Raw genomic sequence first — 17,556 nt, 5'->3', positions numbered from 1 at the left:
ATGTTTTCAGATTTCAGAGCAATCCACACTCAGCAATATTTTGCAATTCTGAAAAACTCAATCATCTTCTAATGCTTTCATCATTGATTTGTGTGTTATTCACTTCTTGCTCTACACACCTGCCTTAGAGACACTAGATTCAAGAATGTTCCAAGAACCAGATCATCATATCTAACAAATTCATAATTGCTAGAAAATACAGCCTATCTTTTCCAAAGAAAAATATGTAATGAAACCATTCTCTTCACTTTAAGAAAATGGTTATCCTAATTAAAGGAAATTAAGAACTCAAATATTTTATTTGATTCGAATAGATTGATGCAAATTCCTTTGATGTAGACATTTATAAACACTGTATAACAGCTGAGACCATGCCATCTGGAAATGAAATTAAAGTTAATAGTTCCTAAGCAGAAAGTAGTTCCACATGCCAGTTAGGTCCTAGTGATTTCATCATTATGTTTTCTGACTTTTCTCCTTCAAGAGAGTAATTGCTTACTCCAATCGGTGGGTCTTGTGTTAAAATTCATGTAAGCTATAATTCCTGTCCTTAGCTTAGGTGGACTTAGAGTTCTCATCAGAAAGTTTGGCCAGACGCCATGGCTTAGGCCTGTAATCCCAGCACTTTAGGAGGCCGAGGAGGGCAGATCACGATGTCAGGAGATCAACATCATCCTGGCCAACATGGTGAAACCCCACCTCTACTAAAAATACAAAAACGTCACCCGGTATGGCGGCGTGTGCCTGTAGTCCCAGCTACTTGGGAGGCTGAGGCAGGAGAATGGCTTGAACTTGGGAGGCAGAGGCTACAGTGAGCTGAGATCACACCACTGCACTCCAGCCTGGGCAACAAGAGCAAAACTCCGTCTCAAAAAACAAACAACAAAAAGAATCAAGTACGTCAAACTCACACTGATGACAGCCAATTTTTGTGAACCAAGGAAGCGTCAATTCAATAATTCACATAGATTTTTACTTTTGCTCTCTCCTATGTGCCAAGCAAGATATTGGCTCTGGGGAATCAGAAACAAAAGAGACTCACTTGTTCCTCTCACAATACTCAGTACTTACTGAGATAAGGACAAAATAAAATGTCCTGTCTGGAATGCAGGGAAACCAGAACTTCAGCTCAGGGGATATTTCCATTGAATTGCATGGAGTTTAAGCTTAAAATATTAATGAATGTATCTAAAATTCACTTTGCCTTGACTTAATGCATCCATCACATAGAGATCACAGAGTGGGCACTCACGATCGGTTTAATCATCGCTCACTTTCATTGGATCAACTAGAAATCAACTCCGATGGGAGTGCTGGGTCCAGGCTGGAGTGCAGTGGAGTGATCTCGGCTCACTGCAACCTCCACATCCCAGGTTCAAGCTATTCTCCTGCCTCAGCCTGCCAAGTAGCTGGGATTACAGGCGCCTGCCACTACACCCAGCTAACTTTTTCTGTTTTTAGTAGAGACGGGGTTTCACCATGTTGGCCAGGCTGGTCTTGAACTCCTGACCTTGTGATTCACCTGCCTCAGCCTCCCAAAGTGCTGGGATTACAGGCATGAGCCACCTTGCCCAACTTCAAAACGTTTTAAGCAGAGCTCAGAGGTCTTAACCACAGGCACATCTGAGGAGCATTTTTGAAATGCTTTCCAGCTTCCTCAATAGGAATGGAAGGCAAACTCTGAATTGATGACTCCTTTGAGGAAGTCGAGAGCTGTAAGGAAAGCCAGGAACAGGGCCAAGGGAGAGATGCATCCCAAATGATCCTGTGCCAATTATTTCTGGAATCTTTGATGTGATCTCAGCTGTCCTTTCCATACTTGACACAGTGACTGTGGCATCCACTGGTCTAGCTGTGGTCTATAAGGAACCCCCAAATGGAAGGGCACAGTGAGCAGGGGCATCAGCCTGAGTGATAAGGATTTGAGAGGGTAGACTTGATGCATGGAGAGGACTGGCCAAATGTCATGTTTCTGGACTTAGACTGCCTGGTTCAAGTTGGACTTCACCCTTTTTGACTTCATGATCTGGTACAAGTTCTATGAAAATGTGTTGCTCCTTTTCTAGTCTGTAAAATCATCATGAAATGTGCACTAATAGCTGAGACACTACACAGATGAAATGAAACAAGCTGCATAGAGCACAGAGCTGAGATCCTGGCCTTTAGGAAGCCCTCAGTTAAGGGTTCATGATGCCGTGGTGTCTGTCATCATCCTCTTTATCCTCATCATCACCTTCATAATCTTTTTGTTGTTCTGAGGGAATAGTTTAGAGGGACTCATTCCCTGCTATCATGGGTGAGATGTCTGTGAAAAGGACAACCAGTGGGGGAGGAAAGCAAAATTTGGAATTAGATTTCTGAGACCCCCCACCACAACCAAGAATAGAATCTCCACACTCTGCTGAGCTGACAGTTTGCACATTGGTCTCCTCCCATCTGCCCACCGCACTCTCTTGTTTGTCCTGAGGAGGAGGAAGGAAAACAAGGCTCCCGACCATCCCGCAGCACTCACTGAACCGCTCTTCCCCTCTGCTGGGCCATGACCACGGAGAACAGGTCAACTGTCCTCCCTGCGTGGTGCACATTGGAGGCTCAGACTCCATCCTCAAGGCTGGCAAGAAGACAGGGTGAGACAGGAGCCTCCTGATACAGGTGACGGGTGTGGAGCCCACAGGCCTGGAACCTCACATGCAGGGCTGGAGGCACAGACTGAGTATTTACTATTCTATGGCCTGGGGCGCTCAAGGCACAGAGCTCCTTATTAGCCAGAGTGGCCCAAGTTCCCCAACCTCTAAGGATTTCCTCATAATATTGCAAGAACAAGAAGAGAAAAGTGAGTGTCCATAGAAGCCTTGGGGTTCTTCCTCTCATCAGGAGAAGGCTTGTGTGGATTATTCGCTTCATTCTTTTCTTTTTAAATATCCAACTGCTTTAATTTTCAGCTTTTATGATGGGAAAATATACCACGTATAAATATTAAAAATTATAAATATATATTATTTCATATAGAATGACCAGTATACACTTTTACAATTTCCACTATTTCTCAGTTTACAGTTTAATCACATTAAGGACATTCACATTGTTTAGCAACCATCACCACCATCATCTCCAGAACAGTTTTATCTTTCAAAATGGAAATTGCACCCATTAACCAAACTCTCCGTTCCTCTCTCTCACCCACTCCTGGGGGCCACCATTCTATTTAGCAACTCTATGAGTTTAACTACTCTAGATCCTTGATATAAGTGGAATCATACTGTTCTTAATTTTTTTTGTTGCTGTTGTTTTGGAGACAGAGTCTTTCTCTGTCACCCAGGCTGGAGTGCAGTGACATGGTCTCGGCTCACTGCAACCTCCACATCGTGGCTTCAGGCAATTCTTGTGTCTCGGTCTCCTGAGTAGCTGGGATTACAGGCATGCACCACCATGCCCAGCTAATTTTTGTATTTTTAATAGAGACGAGCTTTCCCCATATTGGTCAGGCTGGTCTCAAACTCCTGACCTTAAGTGATCCACCTTCCTCAGCCTCCCAAACTGCTGGGGTTACAGGTGTGAGCCACTGAGCCTGGTCATCTTTATTCTTTTGGGATTTATTTATTTCACTGACGATAATGTCTTCAAGGTTCATCCATGTTGCAGCCTGTGTCAGAAGTGCCTGTCTGTTTTTTTGGTATTTTTTGTTTTTTGTTTTTGGTTTTGTTTTATTTTGTGCTTACATGGAGTGTCACTCTGTTTCACAGGCTGGAGTGCAGTGGCACAATCTGGGCTCACTGCAACCTCCGCCTCCCGGGTTCAAGTGATTCTTGTGCTTCAGCCTCCCAAGTAACTGGGAATACAGGCATATGCCACCACGCTCGTCTAATTTTTTGCTTTTTCAGTAGAGACAGGGTTTCACCAAGATGGCCAGGCTAGTCTTGAATTCCTGACATCAGGTGATCCGCCCACGTTGATCTTCCAAGATGCTGGGATTCCAGGCATGAGCCACCGCACCGGCCAGAAGTGCCTGCCTTTTTAAGGCTGAATAGTCTTCCATTGCATGAATGAACTGCGGTGTGCTTTTTCATTCATCTGTCCACGAACACTTGGGTTGCTTCCACATTTTGGCTGTTGTGAATAATGCTGCTATGAATATGGGTGTACAAATATCCTTTCCACTCCTGGCTTCTAATTCTTTTTGGTAGGTACCCACAAGTGCAACAGCGAGAACATCTGATAATTCTGTTTCTCCTTTCTCCAGGACATGCCATACTATTTTCCCTGTTCCTTCATGGTTTTACATTCCCTCCAGTCATATTCGAACATTCCTACTTCCCTCTAGTTTCACCAATGCTTGTTTGTTTATCATATCTATCCTAATGTGTGGTATCTCATTCTTTGTTTGATTTGCGCTTCCCTATGATTAGTGATTTTCAACATCATTTTCGATGCTTATTGGCCATTGCTATATCTTCTTTAGGGACATATCTACTCGAGTCTTCTGACCATGGTTAATGGGATGCTCTGGGTTTCTTGTTGTTTAGTTCTAGCTGTTCTTTACATATGATGGATATCAGCCTCTTTCCAGATAGATGATTTGCAAATATTTTTCCTAATCCATGGGTTATCTTTTCACTCAGTTCACAGTGTTTTTTGATGCACAAAGGTGTCTGTCATTTAGATGTAATCCAAGGAATCTAATTTTCTCTTGTTGCCTATGCTTTTGGTGTCATATCCCAGAAAGCATTGCCCAATCTGATGTCATGAAAGTGTGGCCAATGTTTTCTTTTAGGCATAGTATACTTTTAGCACTTGGGGTTAGGTCTTTCATCCAGTTTGTGTGAATTTTTGCACCTGGTGTGACATAGAGTCCACCTTCATTCTTCTGCATGTGGAAATCAAGTTTCTCCAACACCACTTCTTGAAAAGGCTGCTTTTCCACCAGAGAACTTTCTTAGCACTCAGGTTAAAAGTCATTTGAACATATAGGTGAGAAGTTATTTCTGGGCTCAAAAACAAACAAACAATGACAGACAACAGATAAGGATGCAGCATAGGCCGGGCGCTGTTGCTCACACCTGTAATCCAAGCACTTTGGGAGGCCGAGGCGGGTGGATCACCTGAGGGCAGGAGTTCAAGACCAGCCTGACCGACAGGGAGAAACCCCTGTCTCTACTACAAATACAACATGAGCTGGGTGTGCTGGGGCATGCCTGTAATGCCAGCTACTTGGGAGGTGGAGGCAGGAGAATCACTTGAACCCAGGAGGCAGAGGTTGCGGTGAGCCAAGATTGCACCATTACACTCCTGCCTGGGCAGAAGGAGTGAAACTCCATCTCAAAATGAAAAACCAAAAACAAAGAAAGCAGCACGATTTCAAGAGCAGAAAGAGAATAGCTTAAAAACCAGCATAATGAGAAAGTGAGGAAGCTTCTTACCAAAGCATCTGGAAATATGCAAGAAATTCTTGTGAACTAAAATTTTCATACTGTATTATCAAACACTAGAACTCACTTATTCCATCTTTCTGTATTTTGGGACCCAATTATCCACTTCTCTTCATTACCCATCCCACTGGTTTTCTTCCTAGCGTCTGCTAACCACCTTTATACTTTCTGTCTTCCTGAGATTCCTTTTGTGTGTAGGTGGGTGATGGAGTCTCTTTCTGTTGCCCAGGTTGGAGTATACAGGCACAATCCGGGCTCACTGCAACCTCCACCTTCCGAGTTCAAGCTCTTCTTGGGCCTCAGCCCTCCGAGTAGCTGAGACTACAGGCACGTGTCACCACGCCGGGTTAATTGTTTCTGTTTTCAGTAGAGACGGGGTTTCGCCATGTTGGCCAGGCGGGTCTTGAACTCATGGCCTCAAGTGATCCGTGCGACTCGGCCTCCCAAAGTGCTGGGATTACAGGCCTGAGCCACCACACCTGGCCAAGATTTTCTTTTTTGTTCCTACATACAAGTGAGGACATGCAATATTTGTCATTCTGTGCCTGGCTTATTTCACTTATAATACACACCTGCAATCTCATCCATTTTGTCTGCAGTGGAGAGGATTTTAATCGTTTTTAGGCTGAATAATACTTCATTGTGTGTGTATACCACAGTTTCTTAATTGAAACCAATTTCTAAAAAGCAAATATTTTTAAAGTGTCTTGGAATGTGAAACTTTAGGGATACTGTGCCCATTTTATTCTTTTCTATTTCCCATTCTATGTATATGCAAGTGTAAAACAAAGCAGCAATCAATGTATGTCTAAATGTATAACTTCAACAAACGTAAAATGAAAATGCTAAGTGGTGGCTGGGCACGGTCACTCATGCCTGTAATCCCAGCACATTGGGAGGCTGAAGTAGGTGGATCACCTGAGGTCGGGAGTTCAAGGCCAGCCTGACCAATATGGAGAAACACTGTCTTTAGTAAAAATACAAAAAAAAAAAAAAAATTAGCTGGGCGTGGTAGCCCATGCCTGTAATCCCAGCTACTTGGAAGGCTGATACAGGAGAATCGCTTGAATATGGGAGGCAGAGGTTGCAGCGAGCTGAGATCGTGCCATTGCACTCCAGCCTGGGCAACAAGAGTGAAACTCTGCCTCAACACAAAAAAAAAAAGAAAAGAAAAAGAAAAAAATAGAAAATGCTAAATGGTAAGAAAATACAGCATAATAAACGTTTGTATGGTGTTGATGGACAATGCATTTGAAGATCATATTTGAAGAAATCATATTACAATTAACTTCTGTTCTTACTCACTGGAGCTTGATGCCTCCAAAAACTTCATCATTGGAACCACCTCTGGTGCTTAAAAAAAAAAAAAAACCCACATACTCACACACGTGCACGTAAATCAGAATCTCAGGTAATAAGACCCAGGCCTCATCATTTGTAAGCTCCCCAGTTGATATGACTCAAAGCAAAGATTGAGGATGGGTGACATGGATCTCTACACACAACCCACCTAAACAGATTCTCTAGAAGCAGTTTATAAAGAAATTCCACATGAACTCTGGAAGAGGATATGAATTTGATGTACAGTATGTCCTCACTTAACATCTTTGAAAGTCTCATGGAAACCTCACCTTTAAGCATAATTCTGTATAGTGAAACCCCTGATTCCTCACCAACATTATAACTAAACAACTTAGAATGCACCAATGATGTTGGAGGACCTGCTGTACATTGTCTCCATAAAGTCAATTTTCAGGGAATTCCGAAATGAAGTGAGGACTTCATGTATATAAAAAGATGGTTGTGATTCCACCTGGATGACAGGGTTATTGCTCAGAAACTAGAGGAGGCCGCCTAGGTATAGAGGATTCAGTCATGAGGTTTCTGCTTAACAAAGGATCCCAGAATACTCACACATTCCAGTTAAAGGTATAACGAAGAAAGCAATATTCACATAGGAAATGTGGAAAAGAATAAAAGCCATCAAGCGACAAAAATACTGTGACTAAGGGGCAGGATTTGCAGATGTAGAGATTTAATGTGGTTGTCCTTTCTTACTCACACAAGAAAAAGGATGGAACAGATCATGAGATTCGACTGTTCTGCTGTGCAGCCTCCACAGGGCACTTTGAATGTCCCTGTTTCTCAGGCAGTAGATGAGAGGGTTCAGCATGGGGGTGACCACAGTGTACATCACTGATGCCACCACACAATTCCTGGGGGGTGGTGCCACAGCTGAAGTCAGGTACATGCCAATGACTGTTCCATAAAATAAGCAAACAACTGCCAGGTGAGAGGCACAGGTGGAGAAGGCTTTCGACCTCCCATCTGATGACAAAATCCTTAGAATGGAGGGGACAATTTTATAGGAAGACAAAAGGATCCCTGAAATGGGATGAAAACCAAACATAGTACTATGCGAATATATCAGTATGCTATTGATGACGCTGTCAGAACAGGCAAGGTTGAGAAGTTGAGAAGGCTCACAGACAAAATTAGAGATTTCCACATTCTTGAAGAAGGTGAATTGTAACACAATCCAACTGTGCAGCTGGGAATCCAACAGGCTAAGGAAAAAGGACACCAAAACTAAGAAGACACAGAGGTGAGGATTCACGATGACTGGATAGTGCAGAGGGCAACAGATGGCCACAAATCCATCATAGGCCTTCAGAGTCAGGAGCATGTCTTCTATACATGTGAAAAGGACAAAGAAAGACATCTGTGTCAGGCAGCCCGCAAAAGAGATGACTCTGCTATGCGACTGCATGTCAACAAACATCTTGGGAACCATGGCCAAGGTGAAAGCGATGTCAGCCCAGCACAGGCTGGAGAGGAAAAAGCACATGGGTGTGTGGAGGTGGGAGTCAGAGCTGACAGCCAGGATGATGAGCAGGTTCCTCAGCACTGTGACCAAGTACATGGACAGGGACAGCCCAGTGAGGATGGGCTGCAGTTCTAGATCATCTGAGAGAGAGTCCCAGGAGGAGGAATTCTCAGACACCTGTGAGATTCCGTGGCTCTGTGTGACTTGGACACCTTGAGAAGAAAAGAGGATTGGAAAAATAAAAGATAAAAATGAGCCTTAATGCTGTGTGCATATTTTGGATGCCAGCAATTCACAAGGAACATTTTCACACTTGAGGACCATACACCGTCAGCAATATTTCTCAGTTGTAAGAAACCCAAAAGTCTCAGAATTATTACCTGATTTACTTTTTTGCTATTCAACTCTTTCTTACATACTACTTTAGAGAAAATCCACTGAAGAATGTTAGAAGACCAAAACGTAATATATGACAAATCCGTGATCTCAGGGAAATATGGCCTACTCTTTTCAGAAACAATAAAATGCAATACAAATGTTCTTCTCTCTTTAAGAAAATGATCTCAGTCTAATTGAAAGAAATTAAGAAGCAGTGAAATACACTCTATTTTATTCTGACACCGTGCTACCAATTCCTTTGATGTAGAATATGTAAAAGGACAATACAAGAGCTAGGGCCGCATTCTCTAAGAACGAAATCGAACCTTAGAGTTCTTCATCGGAAGACCTTTTAACATGCCAGTTACTTTTCATATTTATTATCATCCTTAGCGTTTCTGACATCATTTCTTCATAAAAGTACATGTGCACTCAAATATGGGAGCTGTGTTTCCAAATTAATTGAATGTATAACTCTTGGCCAAGCGCGATGGCTCACACTTGTAATCCCAGCACTTTGGGCGGCCGAGGCTGATGGATCACCTGAGGTCAGGAGTTCCAGACCAGCCTGGCCAAAGTGGTGAAACCCCGTCTCTAGTGAAAATAAAAAAAAATTAGCCGGGCTTGTTGGCGGGTAACCATATCTACTCCGGAGGCTGAAGCAGGAGAATCTCTTAGAACCTGGAAGGCAGAGATTGTACACCCTGTGATATTATTTTGGATATCCTAGGGAGATATTGCTCCTGACATCAGAGTGGGTGTACACCCTGTGATATTATTTGTAATATCCTAGAAAGATATTGCTCCTAATATCACAGTGGCTGTACACCCTGTGACATTAATTGTAATATCCTACAGAGATATCATTCCTAATAATACAGTGGGTGTACACCCTGTGATATTAATTGTAATATTCTGCATAGATATTCCTCCTAATAACACAGTGGGTGTACACCCTGTGATATTATACATAATATATTACAGAGATATGACTCCTGATATCACAGTGAGTGTACACCATGTTTGTACACTCTGTGATGTAATTTGTAACAACTTAGAAAAATACTACAGCTAATATCAAAGTGGGTGTACACCCTGTAATACTCTTTGTTATATAATAGGTAGATATTATGCCTAGTAACACAGTGAGTGTACACTATGTGTGTACACACTGTGAAATTATTTATAATACCCTAGGAAGATATTACTCCTAATATCACATTGGGTGTAAACCCTGTGATATTATTTGTAATAACCTAGGGAGATACGATTCCTAATATTACAGTGGGTGTACACTCTGTGATGTTATTTGTAATGTCCTAGGAAGATATTACTCCTAATATCAAAGTGGACGTACACCATGTGTGTACACTCTGTGATCTAATTTGTAATACCCCAGAGAGATAGTTCTCCTCATATCACAGTGGGTGTACACTCTGTGATATTATTCATACTATCCTAGAGAGATATTGCTCCCAGTATGACAGTGGATGTACACCCTGTGATGACATGATTCTTAACATCCTAGAGAGATATTACCTCTAATATCACAGTTTCTGTACACCCTGTGGTGTTATTCATAATATCCTAGGGAGATATTATTCCTAACATCACAGTGCGTGTACACCATGAGTGGACACCCTGTGATGTTATTCATAACATCCTAGGGGGATATTACCCTTAAGCTCACAGTGGGTGTACAGCATGTGAGTACACACTGAGATGTTACTCATAATATCCTAGAAAGAAATTACGCCTAATGTTACAGTGGGTGTACACCATGTGTTTCTGTGATGCTATTCGTAATATCTTAGAAAGTTATTAGTCCTAGTGCCACAGTGGGTGTCTACCATGTTTGTACACTCTGTGATGTTATTCGTATTATCCTAGGGAGATAGTTCTCATAACATCACCGTGGGTGTACATCATGTATGTACTGCCTGTGGTGTTATTGGTTATGTCCTGGGTTGACATTACTCCTAATATCACCGTGGGTGCACACCATGGGTGTACATTCTGTGATGTTATTCATAATATCTTAGGGAGGTATCACTCCTTATGTCATATTGGGTGTACAGCCTTGTGATATTATTGGTAGTATCCTTGGGACATATTACTCCTGTTATCAGAGTGGGTGTACACCCTGTGATAGTATTTGTATTATCCTAGGGAGATATTACTGTATACCCTGTGATATTATTTGTGACCTTTTAGGGAGGGATTTCTCCTAAAGTCAGAGTGCGTGTACACCCTGTAATATTCTTCCAAATATCACAGTGGGTGTACACCATGAGTGATATTTTTTCTAATATCCAGCGGGGAAGAGGATGATATTGCTTCCAATATTAGAGAAGGTGTACACCCCCCTGTGATATTGTTCCTAATATCCAGGGAAGGAGGGGATGACATGATTCCCAATATCACTGGGGGTGTGCCACCTCCTGCCAGGATATTGTTCTTAATATCCGGAGGTGGAGAGAATGATGTTACTCCCAATATCACAGGGGGTGTACACCACCCCTGTTTGTAAACACCCCCTGTGATATTGTTCCAAATGGCCTGTGAAAGAGTAAATATGACTCCCATTATCGCAGGGGGTGTTCAGCCCTGATGATATTGTTTTCTAACATCCAGGGAAGGAGAGTATGCTATTATCCCCAATATCGCAGGGGTTGTACCCCTTTTTGTGTTATTGCACCCAATATCCAGGAAAATAGAGGATGATATTACTCCCAATATCGCAGAGGGTGGACGCCTCCCCTGAGATATTTTTCCTAATGTAACAACGGGGAGAGGATGATATTACTCCCAATATCGAAGTAATTGCACAGCACCCCATGATATTGTTCCTAACATCCAGAAAGGAAAAGAATGAGATTACTCCCAACAGCGTAGGAAATGTATACCCGCGCTGTGATATCTTTCCCAGTATCCAGGTGGGGAGAGGATCATATTACTTCCAATGTCGCAGGGTGTGTACACCCCCTCTGTGATCTTGCTGCTAACATCCAGGTTTGGGGAGGACGACATTACTCCCAATATCGCAGGGGGAGTACACCCCCCTGTGACCTTGTTAGTCATTTCCTGGGTGGAGAGGATGATATTACTCCCAATATCGCAGGGGGTCCACACACCCCTGTGAAAATCTTCCTAATATCCAGAGGGAGAGAGGGTGATATTACCCAATACCGCAGGGGGTTTACACAGCCCTGTGATCCTCTTCCTAATATCCACAGGGAGAGAGGATGATATTGCTCCCAGTATCGCAGGGGGTGTACACAACCCTGTGATATTGTTCCTAATATCCAGAGCGAAAGAGGATGATAGGACTCTCAGTATCGCAGGGGGTGTACACCCCTCCTGTATAATTGTTCTGAATACCCTGGGAAGGAGTGGATAAGATTACATTGAATATCGCAGGGAATGTACACCCTCCCCCTCTGATACCCTTCCTAATATCCAGGGGAAGAGAGGATAATTTTACTCCCAATATCACAGAGGCAGTACACCCCACCTGTGATACTGTTTCTAATATGCAAGGAGGGAGAGGATGATACTACTCCCAATATCGCAGGGGTGTTCACATCCCCAGTTACATTTTTCCTAATGTCTAGGGGAGAGACAATTATTTGACAGCAAATGTCGCAGGGTCTGTACACCCCTCCCTGATATTGTTCCTAATATCCAGGGGGGAAGAGGACGATATGAAATATCAAAGGGAGTGTACACCCCACCCAAGATATTGTTCTTAATATTCATGAGGGGAGATGATGGTATTACTCCAAATATCGCAGGGGTTGTTCACACCGCTGTGATATTGTTTCTGATATCCAGGGGGCAGAATATAATATTAATTCCAGTATTGCAGGTGGTGTGTGCCCCACCTGTAATATTGCACCGAATATCTGAAAAGGGAGAGGATGGTATTAATACCAATATCAAAGTGTGTGAACATGCCCCTTGTGATATGGTTTTTAATATCCAGGGGGTGGGAGGATGATATTAGTCCCAACATCACAGAGGGTGTACACTACCCCTGTGATGTCCCTAACTTCCAGAGGGGAGAGGATGATATCATTCCCAATATCTCAGAAGTTGTACATCCCCCGTGATATTGTTCGTCATATCCAGGGAGGCACAGGATGACGTTCCACTGAACATCGCAACAGGCGTACACGCACACTGTGATATTGTTCCTAATATCCAAGAAGGGAGAGGATGATATTACTCCCAATAAACCAGTGGGTGTATATTACCCCTGTGTTATTGTCTCTAATATCCGGGGCCCAGGACCGGTGGGAGAGGATAACATTCCCTCAAATTTAGCAGGTGGTTTGACGCCCCTTGTGATGTTGTTTTTAATATGCAGTGGGGAAGACAATAATACTATTTTTGATAGTCCAATTCATCCGCTCCACCTTTCCGGAACTCTGAGGCTGGTAGGCGGCATGCACTTTCTGTGTGATCCCCAATACCTTTGCCAATTCCTGAAACCCACCAAGGTGGAAGCTCGCTGGTGTCCTCTGCAATGCATAATTGCCACCTTGTGGGGTTTCCATACTGCTTCTAGTAATTGCAAGATTGCTTGTTGATATTTTCTGTCTTTTCCCCAGAGTTCAACAGGCCCTTTTCTTTCTATCATGCTCCATGCACTTGAAGGGTTAGAAAGGCATACCGAGAATCAGTGTAAATGTTTACCGTAGGGAAAAGAAAGAGAGATCAGACTGTCACTGTGTCTATGTAGAAAGGGAAGACATAAGAGACTCCATTTTGAAAAAGACCTGTACTTTAAACAATTGCTTTGCTGAGATGTTGTTAATTTGTAGCTTTGCCCCAGCCACTTTGACCCAACCACTTTGATCCAATCTGGAGTTCACAAAAACGTGTGTTGTATGAAATCAAGGTTTAAGGGATCCAGGGCTGTGCAGGACATGCCTTGTTAACAAGATATTTACAAGCAATATACTTGGTAAAAGTCATTGCCATTCTCTAGTCTCAATAAACCAGAGGCACAATGCACTGTGGAAAGCCACAGGGAGCTCTGCCCTTGAAAGCAGGGTATTGTCCAAGGTTTCTCCCCATGTGATAGTCTGAAATATGGCCTCATGGGATGAGAAAGACCTGACCATCCCCCAGCCTGACAGCCATAAAGGGTCTGTGCTGAGGTGGATTAGTAAAAGAGGAAAGCCTCTTGCAGTTGAGATCGAGGAAGACCACTGTCTCCTGCTTGCCCTGGGAACTAAATGTCTCGGTATAAAGCCCGATTGTACCTTTGTTCAACTCTGAGATAGGAGAAAAACCACCCTATGGTGGGAGGCGAGACATGTTTGCAGTAATGCTGCCTTGTTATTCTTTACTCCACTGAGATGTTTGGGTGGAGAGAAACATAAATCTGGCCTACGTGCACGTCCAGGCATAGTACCTTCCCTTGAACTTAATTATGATACAGATTATTTTGCTCATATGTTTTTTGTTTACCTTCTCCTTATTATCACCCTGCTTTCCTACTACATTCCTTTTTGCTAAAATAATGAAAATAATAATGAATAAAAACTAAAGAAACTCAGAGGCCGGTGCTGGTGCAGGTCCTTGGTGTGCTGAGCGCTGGTCCCCTGGACCCACTATTGTTTCTCTATACTTTGTCTCTGTGTCTTATTTCTTTTCTCAGTCTCTCATCCCACCCGAATAGAAATACCCACAGGTGTGGAGGGGCAGGCCACCCCTTCAGTTTACAGTCTTACCTTTACTGAGTTCTAAGGCCTGAATTAAAGCAATGGGTTCAGTTTTCTGGGCTGAAGTGGCCTGGGGCAATGATCTGGCTTCAACAACAGTGTCCAGGGTTACCACTGCATACCCTGCACCTCTCTCTCCTTGGGGGTTGAAGAAGCTGCTCCCATCCACGTATAGTTCCCAGTCTACTGATGCCCAAGGCTGGTCCCAGAAGTCAGGTCTGTTAGAATCAACTGAGTCCAACACTTCTACACAATCAGGCTCGACAGGGCTCTCTGATACCGGGAGCAAGTTGGCGGGGTGTAGGGTGTTACAAACTTCTATGGTTATATGGGGATTTTCACAGGGCAAACTTTGGTACTTGGTGAGTCTGGCATTCATTAGCCAATGATGTCCTTTAGTATTCATTAAAGTCACCACAGCATGGGGGGCCCTTTATGTTCAGGTTTTGCCCAAGAGTCAGCTTATTTGCTTCTTGTACTAGCAGGGCAGTTGCTGCCAAGGCCCTCAAACAGGGGGGGCCATCCTTTAGAAACCCCATCTAGTTGTTTAGAGAGGTAGGCCACCGGCCTGTGTCAAGGCCTCACAGTTTGGGTGAAAAGTCCAACTGCCATCTTTTCTCTCTCTGACACATACAATGGAAAAGGCTTTGTCAGATCGGGTAGCCCCAGGGCTGGGGCTGCCAGAAGTTTTTCCTTTAACTCATGAAAGACTTGCTGTTGTTGGGATCCCCATTCCAAAGGTTCCCAGTCCCCACCCCCTTTGTGACCTCATAGAAAGGCTTGGCTAATACTGCAAAGTTTTGGATCCACAGTCTACAAAAGCCCACAGCTCCTAAGAATTCTCTCACCTGCCTTCTGCTCTTAGGCTCTGGTAGATTGCAAATGACCTGCTTTCTTTCTGATCCCGGGCTGCATTCCGACCCCTGTCAGATAGTACATCCCAAGTAAGGTACCTGCTGTCGGCAGATCTGAGCTTTCTTCTTGGACACCTTATATCCACAGTCCTCCAGGTGCCAGTGTGGGGCATCTGTTGCCTTGGTGCACCCAACTGCCGTGGGGTGTCCCAGCAGAAGGTCATCAACCTACTGGAGCAACATGCAGCCTAGGTCTCTGGTGGGAAACTTCTTGAGGTCTCAAGCCAATGCCTCCCCAAAGATGGTGGGGGAGTTCTTGAACCCTTGGGGAAGCCCAGTCCAAGTGTACTGAGTAGTGACACCTGACTCTGGATCTTCCCACTGAAAGGCAAACAGCTTCTGCCTCTCAGGGGCTAATCTGATAGGAAAGAAAGCATCTTTCAGGTCCAAGCAGGTGAACCAGCTGTCCTCAGCTGGCAGCAACCCAAACAATGTGGATGGGTTAGGTACTGTTGGATGTAAAGTCAGTGTAGCTTGATTCAGCAAGCACAAATCCTGTAATGGCCGGTAGTCCTTGGTCCGCGGCTTGGGAACAGGCAGGAGGGGAGTGTTCCATGGAGATTGACAAGGAACAATAATTCCAAAAGTTCTTAGGTGCTTGAGATGGACCTGGATACCTTGAAGAGCTTCTCTCGGGACCGGGTCCTGTTTTTGGCTAACCAGCTGGGCCCCAGTCTTAACTGGCCAATCCCGGAGGGTTGTCTTCCGCCCGTACTCTTGGCCACCGCTTAGCCAGAGCTGGTCTTCTCTCTTGGCCTGGCTCAGATAAGAAAAGTCTCCATTCCTCCTCTCAGGGGACCATAAGGGTCATAATGACTCCTGTTCCGGGTAACTTCAGCAGCAAAGAGCCATGCTCTGTCAAACAGATAATGGCTCTCAGCTTGCTGAGCAAGTCCCTTCTCAAAAAGGGCAAGGGACAGTCAGGCATGTACCAAAACTGATGAATGACTTTATGTCCTCCTACAGTACAAGTCCGAGGCAAGCAGAAAGCTTGCTTTGCTGAAACCGCCATTGCTCCGATGACGTCTATAGTCTTTTTGGATAAGGGGGCGACCGGGACGGTTACTACCAAAAGTTTAGCACCACTATCTACAAGAAAATCAATGTCTCTACACCCAACTGTCATTCTGACCAGAGGCTCTTTGGGGACGCTTGAGCCTGGTCTCCCTCAGTCCAATAAACCTTCTGCCAGGTTGAGCAGGGCCCCTTCCTCCTTGTCTGGGGCCTCCTGCTCTGAGTCACCTTGTTTTCTTTTGAGCTGAGGGCATTTATTCGTCCACTGTCCTGTTTCTTTACAATAAGCAGACTGGTTATGCTGCAAACTCTGACAGTCAAGCTGAGTTTCTTTCCCAGGGACCCCTTCCCTTGCCTCTTTGGAGGGGGGGCCCTGTGATTACTGCAGCTAACAAACAGGTCGGTGTTTCACCGGGCCTGACCTCCATTCTCTTTGCCATTTTCCTTACAGCTTACCGCATCCCTGTTTGCAAACACCTGGCTAGCTATTTCTAGTAATTGTGATGTATTCATCCCTGCAAGCCCAGCCTGTTTCTGCAGTTTTCTTCTCATGTCTTCTGCTCTTTGACTGACTAAAGCCACGTTAATCATGCGCTGATTTCAGGGCTATCAGGATCAAAGGGAGTATACATACCATAGGCCTCACACAGTCTCTCATGGAATTGTGCTGGACTTTCTTCTTTTCCACGAATGACCTCAGAGACCTTGTTAACGTTTGTGGCCTTCTGAGCTCCCCTCATTAATCCTTCCAAGAGAGCTTCCCTGTCTCAGATTAGCCTTTGCATATCCTCTCTTTCATGTGGGTCCAACTGGGGGTCGGTTCCTGGTAACTGGGTCCTTACATACTCTTGGGGGTTTTGATAATCAGCTGGTGCGTGTTCCTCTAGCCACTTAGTTGCTGCTTGGAGGACTCTCCGCCTTTCTTCGCTGTTAAAGAGGAACATGAGCAACTGGTGGCAATAAGCCCAGGTGTGGTTGTGGGTCTGGATAACAGTTCCGAGCAAATCAATTAGGGCTGGTGGCTCTTCGGTATAGGGCGGTCTATTGTTTTTCCAGTTGAGAAGGTCGACGGAGGTGAAGGGCTGGTACCCTTCACGAGGAGGGTACCAGCCTGGTACCCAGGCTTCTCCACCACGTGATCATCCTCATCTATCCCAGTATACCGCTGCTCTCTCAGGGGCATTTGTATCCCCGTTTTGGGTCGTAAATGAGCTGCCGAGGGAGGGGTGGAATGGCGCAATGTGACTTACTGCAATTAAAAATCT

General features: G+C 44.3%; 1 protein-coding gene and 1 pseudogene across 1 annotated transcript; one reads left to right on the top strand and one right to left on the bottom strand.

The window, feature by feature from the left end:
• Positions 1 to 7,011: 7,011 nt before the first annotated feature.
• Positions 7,012 to 11,661, bottom strand: LOC100458814 (olfactory receptor 7E24-like). The gene is made up of 2 exons (XM_024251457.3): positions 11,538 to 11,661; positions 7,012 to 8,465 (listed from the first exon to the last, which is right to left on the bottom strand). Exons 1-2 carry the CDS (start codon positions 11,659 to 11,661, stop codon positions 7,462 to 7,464), a joined length of 1,128 nt encoding a protein of 375 aa, XP_024107225.3. The 3' UTR covers positions 7,012 to 7,461.
• Positions 11,662 to 13,079: 1,418 nt separating this feature from the next.
• Positions 13,080 to 14,157, top strand: LOC134761891 (uncharacterized; annotated as a pseudogene).
• The last annotated feature ends 3,399 nt before the right edge of the window (positions 14,158 to 17,556 follow it).

This window comes from Pongo abelii, chromosome 7 (assembly GCF_028885655.2).
Source record: "Pongo abelii isolate AG06213 chromosome 7, NHGRI_mPonAbe1-v2.0_pri, whole genome shotgun sequence".
In the NCBI taxonomy this organism is placed as follows: domain Eukaryota; kingdom Metazoa; phylum Chordata; class Mammalia; order Primates; family Hominidae; genus Pongo; species Pongo abelii.
Note: the sequence above shows the minus strand (reverse complement) of the source record. Positions and strands in the feature narration are given on the sequence as shown.

Coding starts and splice junctions, on each gene's coding strand:
- LOC100458814 (XM_024251457.3), bottom strand. CDS start 11,661: ATGTCGTCCTCCCCAAACCTGGATGTTAGCAGCAAGATCACAGAGGGG. Junction 8,466..11,537: donor GGAAAGATATCACAGCGCGG/GTATACATTTCC, acceptor TTTCTTCTCAAG/GTGTCCAAGTCACACAGAGC.